At 33.8% G+C, this 7616-nt stretch overlaps 1 protein-coding gene across 1 annotated transcript in view; it reads right to left on the bottom strand.

The window, feature by feature from the left end:
- Nucleotides 1-2582: 2582 nt before the first annotated feature.
- AcCoAS (Acetyl Coenzyme A synthase) overlaps nt 2583-7616 on the bottom strand; it is a 60490-nt gene continuing 55456 nt past the window's right edge. Inside the window, exon 8 of the mRNA XM_023156405.2 lies at nt 2583-3504. Within this exon, the coding sequence (XP_023012173.2) occupies nt 3059-3504 (446 nt within the window). The 3' untranslated portion in view covers nt 2583-3058. The remainder of the gene's footprint in view (nt 3505-7616) is intronic.

Below are 7616 nucleotides of genomic sequence, written 5' to 3'. Positions count from 1 at the left end.
TTATGATTTTATTTTGTAACCGTTGTGATTTCAAATGAGGGAAATTTGCTGTTGCCCAAAGTGATGTTAGGTATTGGAAATAAATTGAAGAAAAATAAATTGTTTTCAAATATTTCAAAGGAATAATATTTCTTATTTTATAAAAAATACCTACAAGAGGTGCAATTTCATTTCTGAGTCAACTCATAGGTATGTGAATTCCAAGATGAATTCTGATCTAGATATAAACCCAAAATTTTTACTTCTTTCTTAAATTCCATCGAATTTTTATTGAAATTCAGAAAAAACTATTTGTAATCTGAATTTTTTTTGGATATAATTGTATAGTAAGATTTATCGAAATTCAAATGTAACTCATGAGATCCCAACCAAAGAGATATTAGTTTCAAGTCTCCTAAAATAGATTTTTCAATGATATTGGTATTTTTAGAGAAGTAAATGCAGCAAAAACACTTATAGAACCATATAAATTCAGTTCTATTATAGAATTAATCTAAATAAAGAATAGAGTCGAGCCTAAAACAGAATCTTGTGGAACTCCTCAGTTGATGGTTTTCAATGAACTCTTTTTTTTCCTTATATAAGTATACTGCTCTCTGTTGCTAAGATAATTTTGTAAATTGATGCCAATTGAGTTCAACTTTGCAGAGAAATGCCTTTCGCAAATCAAGTGATAATATACCATAAACATTATTTGAATCTAATTGAAGTTGAATCTTAGACACTATATCCAATGCAGTTGACTCTGTGTAACTTGACCTGCGAAAACCATATTGTCTACTCCAAAGAAAATCAATAATTTTTAAATATTTTAATAATCCAGTGTTCATCAGTTTTTCAATAATTTTTGATAGAATAGAAAGCATGGAAATTGGCCAATAATTACATTTTACATTGGGATCTCCATTTTTGAATAAGGGTGAAATTTTTGATATTTTACACAATTCAAAAAATATACCTGTTTCCAAGATGTATCGATATTTTTTTTCATATTTAACTACTTTGACATCTTTTACTGGAATCATATCGGAACCCGGAGACTTTCTTTGATTCAAATTATCAATAATTTCTTCTTCTGTGGGATAGTTATTGTTACATTAGATCTGTGGGATGGAATTGGTGAGTCTTGATGAAAATTCACTATGAACGTATTCGATTTTTTTTTAATGAAAAACACAAGCACTACAGGAAAATCCTTAATGCGCTCACATCGGATTTGAATTGCTGAAGATTAAATCCATTTGGAAAAACGTTCTCAGGAAGTTTATTCCACACAAACGCAGTTCTCCAGGTGAAAGCAGTGAAGTTCAAGGTGTAAGGTTAGGTTAGGTTAGTTCCAAAGAGAGTGAATCTATTCGACCTCCCACCGCAACCCACAAGGGTTTATTGCGGCTCACACCTATTCACACCCGACCATATAAACCCAGCTTCTTAATGAAACCGATTAGTTTGTATGGTGAGTGGTCTTTCAGGTCAGATGGTAGGACTACGGCTCTAGTATCAAGCTTCGAAGGGTAAATACACGCCTTGAAGTGAGCCAATCCTGGAAGATTCTGCCAGAAGTCCATAAATCTTCTTGCCATCCAGGTGTTCAATTTTTGTTTGGCAAAGCCGAAAGCGATGCCAATGACAGGTTCTGGTCCGATGAAGCTGCTTACAGCACCCTACTTTGGCAGGGAGTCAGCAGCCTCATCGCCTTCTAGGCCAGTATGGTCAGGAATCCAGACCAGAAACAATCTGTTAAGTCTTCCTATCGAGGAGAGTCGTTTTTGGCAATTCGCTACCAATGTAGACGTTGCTCTGTAGGAGCCAAGAGCTTCCAACGCCGCTTGACTGTCCGAGAATATCTTTATTGACATTATTACATATAATATGAGATTGGATTCTTCCAGTCTCTCAGAGGTGTGAAGAGAGAAAAAATTTCGTGAGAATTTAATGAGATAGTTTACAAAATCATAGAATGTGTTTCACTATAGAATGGCATTTTCAGGCTTCTCCAATATTCCGTGTACAAGACATACTGACTGCTGCAGTTAAAATGCTCATACTATTTCAAACTGGGAGTATGAATAAGTATGATGTTAATTTTTTAGATTGCTTGCTACCTCTATTTGAAAGATTCCCTCATCGTTCTGCATGGGAAAGTAGAAAGTCAAAATGTTTCTTTCCTAAAAATTATTCTCTAAAAAAATATACCTCTCTGAATTGAAATGAACTATATTTATTTCTATACAATATTCAATTCCAACAGCTGACTCATCGATACTAAATCTGTTTAGGAGATAGGAAAATGAAATAACAAAATCATTATTTCAATTACAATATCTAAAACTTTCATTATACTTATATAATCCACGATATCTTTTGGGTGAGTATTCAACTTAATCAATGAACGAAACTGATATCAAAGATTTGTTTCGTTCATTCAGTCGTAAAAAAGAGAATATTCAACTTTGAATTTGGGTGAAATAAATAATATTTATAATCATAACATAAAATTTGGGGAGAAAATAGTATTGCATTTGGGCATTGAAATATATGAGAACGTTCCAGAAAAACGAAAAATAAATGAAAAACAGTAATTGAAATTCTGATTCATATATTGCTTTTTTTAGTTAGTAGGTAACTATGACTCAATTATCAACATGTGCTGTACACTTTATTGATTGCTCAATAAACAAATATTTTTTTAACTACTATTTATTTTCTACCCGGTATAAACATTCTTGGGATCGACGAAGACTTTTTTTATCATATTTCAAATGATGAAAGATATCAAACACCGTTGATTTCATAATAACCGATGGCAATCAAAATAAAATAATTATTTAGGTTGTTATCGACTTCTATGCCAATATGAAAGGCTAATTAGCTTTTTCATGTATCTTGATAGTCTTAAGATCACGTCTCACTTCACCGCTGCTTCGAGGAGACTAATCAGTCCCCAAAGTCAAGACTCACGCGATCATAAAAAAATAACATAACTAATTTCATATACTATTCTGAAATGCATGCACATTTGTGGACTAGATTGTCGCTAGATTCAACAAAAGTCGAATCACGCTTTCTCTGGCCTCGTTGCGAACAATTGTTCCACTACAGAACTATCTGCTAGTGTACTAATATCTCCTACATCTCTGTCATTCACGGCGATCTTCCTCAAAATCCGCCTCATTATCTTTCCTGACCTCGTTTTTGGTAGAGCGGGGGCATTTTGTATCATGTCGGGTTGGGCGAATGGGCCAATTTTTTCTCGAACGATAACATTCAATTGCTTGACTAGTTTCTCGTCGAAGACCGCATTTTCTGTCGTTGTTATGAAGCAGTAGAGGCATTCTCCCTTCACCGGATGAGGTTTCGCAACAACGGCGGCTTCTGCGACTGCGGGGTGTTCTGTCAAGATGGACTCTACTTCCGCAGTTGACATAAGATGGCCGGAAACGTTCAACATGTCGTCGACTCTTCCTGTCACCCAGAGATAACCGTCAGCGTCCCGTCTTGCCCCTGTGAATGGAAAATGAAAGTGAATTTCGATAGTTTACTTTACAAAATTACTTTATGAAATCACTTTATAAAATTAATTCATGAATAACTTTATGAAATCACTTTAGAAAATTAATTCATGAATTACTTTATGAAGATATGCTACATATGTATTAGTTGTGTTTTTTGAATGAGTGAAGTACCATAGTCAGGGAAGCTATAGATTACGCTGTAGACGACCCTTCCCGATATAGAAGGCCCCGACACTCTGTCAACAAAAAACTCGCCCAGTCAAAATTTGCTTTGAAAATAAACAGGTTGCTATTAAATTTCTGAAGGAGAAGCAAAAAGTCATACAAAAATACCAAGCATCCGCATATATGCAGATCAAACAAAAAAACAAAGGGAATATTTTATTCAGATCAAAGGTAAATTAGAGGAACTGAAACAAGAAGGACACACCAACAAAACAATAAAGTACATAAACAATATACCAACAATTGTATATTGTATATATGAAAAAACCAGAAATTTTCAGTAGCTTATCGTAATATTCAGTACCATACAGACATAATATACATTAATGCAAAGAGTTTTATTGCCCATAAGGATCAAAATATTGAAGAACTTATTTGTTATAATCCAAAAATACTACTCCTAAGTGAAACCCGGACAACGGAAGATTTCGAGGAAGTAGAACTGAATATAAAAAATTACAACTTAATAAGATATGATTCAAAAAGCCGTCATACAGGTGGAGTGCTAATGTATGTAAGACAAGGTATTATCGTAATAACAAAATTAACCTAGGCGTTGTATATCATTCTCCAAATGGTAACCATGGAGAATTTATTAATGATTTTGAAGAAATGTGTGATGAGATTACCACAAAAATCAACGCTTAGTTATCGTGGGTGACTTTAATTTTGATTATTTCGTAAATAACTTTTATAGAGATAAATTTCAAGAGACAATAATGACATACGATCTGGAACAAATCATAAATGAACCAACAAGATGTACACTAACAAGTGAAACACTGATCGATTATGTAATTGACCCAAATATTTTTGCCAAAGTACACAAATTTCCAAAAATCACTGATCATGATACAATAACTATTAACATTAGAAGTAACAACAGACCAATAAATGTAGTTTCAAAAATGTACAGAAAATTTAACATAGATAATTTTCACATGATAAATTTGAGATTGATTGATTGATTGCAGTTGGCCAACAAATTGCTTAGATGTAAATACTATTTTTAATAAAATGTCAAAAAATTACAAAAAAGTTGTTAATGAAATTTGCCTAGTAAAAACATTTGAAAATACTAGAAATAGCTTACCTTGGTACGATAAAGAAATGCATTTAAAGGCAAAAAATCGTGATGATGCTTATAAAAAATTTAGACTGTGTAGTAGAAACATGGAGGAAAAACAAAATCTTTGGAATACCTACAAAATATGTAGAAATGAAGTTAATAACAGTCTTAGATTGAAGAGAATTTTTTTTAAGAAAATGCGATTGATTCCCATTATGGAGATTGTAAACAAATGTGGAAAACGCTAAAACAGTTGATTCGAAATGAAAATCTTGCATTTAGAAATACAGTCATGAAATTTGAAATTAGAGATAGAGTAGTGATTGCGAAAACAGAAAATGATATTGCAAACTGTTTCAATGAATATTTCATATCGAGTGTAGGTGATATAATTGATACCATGAATTATCATAAGGAATGGTCCGCCAATCATCTCCCAGAAATAAAAACTAACTTCGAAAACTTTAGTAAAATGAGTATAAAAGAACTTGAAAATATAATTGCTACCCTGGAAAATGAAGGTAAAATACATGATGCTATGAATGGTCAAATAATAAAAAATACCATTGATACTTGTGGTTTTCACCTATTAAATCTTATTAACGCATTCTTTTCAACAGGAATATTTTCAAATGAGCTGAAAACATCCATTATAATACCAATTCCAAAAGTCAAAAATTCAAGTGATGCAATGAATTTCAGACCAATCAACACGTTACTAGATGTTGAGAAAGTAATTGAAAGAGCAGCATACAACCAACTCATTGAACACATAAATATTAACAATATTTTATTAGGGAACCAGTCAGGTTTTCGTAGTAAACATTTTTGTGAAACAGCCTTACAACTGATAATTACTAGTTGGAACCAATTGACGAGCATTTGAAACAATAGATAGAGGTATTCTAGTGCAAAAATTAAAAACATATGGAATTGAATCAACTGCTTTGAAATGATTGGAAAGCTACCTGAGTGATAGAAAACAGACTGTGAAAATAAATAACCATTTTTCTACTACAAGGCAGATAAATATAGGTGTCCCACAATGTAGTGTAATTGGATCTTTACTATTTATACTATACATGAATGACATCAACTGCTCTGTTAATTGTGAATTCATCAATCTTTATGCAGATTATACTCTGTTGGCAGTTATTGTGGTGATTGTGTGGAGACCTCTGTTCAAAAAATGAATGAAGAATTAATTAAACTTGAGAAATACTTGAAGGGAAATAAGTTGAAACTCAATGTACAAAAAACAAAAGCTATGATCATTTCTAATTACAATAGGACAAAAAATATTGATAAAGATAACATAACTTTAATTATAGAAAATACAAAAATTGAAATCATAAAACAATTCAAATACTATTGGGGTTGTATTGGATGAAAATTTAACATATAAGGAACACTTCATATCAACACAGGAAAAAAATTCTAAAAACTCTTTTTCTTCTCAAGAATAGCTGCTCTCATATCGTTGAAAGCGAGATTGACAGTTTTTAATAGTATCATTAAACCACATTCTGACTATTGTTCTACAATACTATTTCTATTAGACAATAACAGGAAAGCTTCTCTACAAAAACTTCAAAATCGTGGGATGAGATTAATCCTAAAATGTAATAGATATACTTCAATAACCCAGATGTTAGAGACTTCACAGTGGCAATCAGTAACCAAAAGGTTGACTATCTCAGCAATGATCTTCATTTTTCAAATTGTCAAAGGTTTGATGCCAACTTATTTCAAACGATTCATCAAGTTTAATCATGAGGTCCACGAATACTGTACTAGAAGTGCAAACAATTTTCATGTGGATAGAGCTAAAACCAGATGGATCAAAAACACCTTACGGTTGTGACGGTGCAGTTGTTTTCAGTCGCAGACCCAGGACAGGGATGTCAACCTGCCTAGGAACTTAAGCGGAAGTTTACACTATTGAATTGTGTGCGGAGAGATTGGAAGAATCCAACCTCATACACAAGTCATACACAAGTCCTCGATAGAAAGACTTAACAGATTGTCTCTGGTCTGGATTCCTCGCCATACTGGCCTGAAAATCAATGCTTGCAGCACCCTCCCTTGCAAAGGAGGGTGTTGCAAGCAGCTTCATCGGAAAAGAACCTGTCATTGGCATCGCTTGCCAAACAAAGGCTGAATAACTGGATGGATTTATAGACTCCTGGCAGAATATTCCTGGATTGGCTCACTCCAAGGCATTCATTCACCCTTTGAAGCTAGATACCAAACAGTTATTGGACTACAGTAGGGAAAAACTACGATGTCTAACAGGCCTTCTTACAAGTCACTGTCATTTAAATCATCATATGCAGATACTGTCGGAAGACAGTGTGTGACGCCTCTGTTTGGAAAATGATGAAACAGCAGGGCACATACTTTGTGCCTCCTCGCTGGGGACCAAATCAGGTTTTTAGAGTTCGGCAGAGCCTTACCCTTACCATCTGACCTGAAAGACCACTCACTACACAAACTGATTGGCTTCGTTGAGAAGCTAGGTTTATTTGGTCGAGTGTAAATAGGTGTGGGCTACAATAAACCCTTGCGAGTTGCGGTGAAGGGTCGAATTGACCTACTCACTTCAGACCTAAGCTAACTAACCTAGCGCTCGCCCTGGATGCCTCAGCATATCAACAACCGATTAAAATTTTGAGAAAGTGTAGAAAATTGTTAGGGAGAATCGTCAAATCACTATTAGAGAAGTACCACAAGAAAACTTGCCCTTTTCCTGTAAGACATGTGCGTGAGTCTAGAAAGAATATCAATGGCTCATGTAATAGTAATAG

The sequence above is a fragment of the Leptinotarsa decemlineata genome, unplaced genomic scaffold (assembly GCF_025532065.1).
Source record: "Leptinotarsa decemlineata unplaced genomic scaffold, Ldec_3_MD MMD2_tig00001719_RagTag_RagTag, whole genome shotgun sequence".
Taxonomy (NCBI): Eukaryota; Metazoa; Arthropoda; class Insecta; order Coleoptera; family Chrysomelidae; genus Leptinotarsa; species Leptinotarsa decemlineata.
The sequence above is the reverse complement of the archived record's forward strand: the minus strand, read 5'-3'. Positions and strand labels throughout refer to the sequence as shown.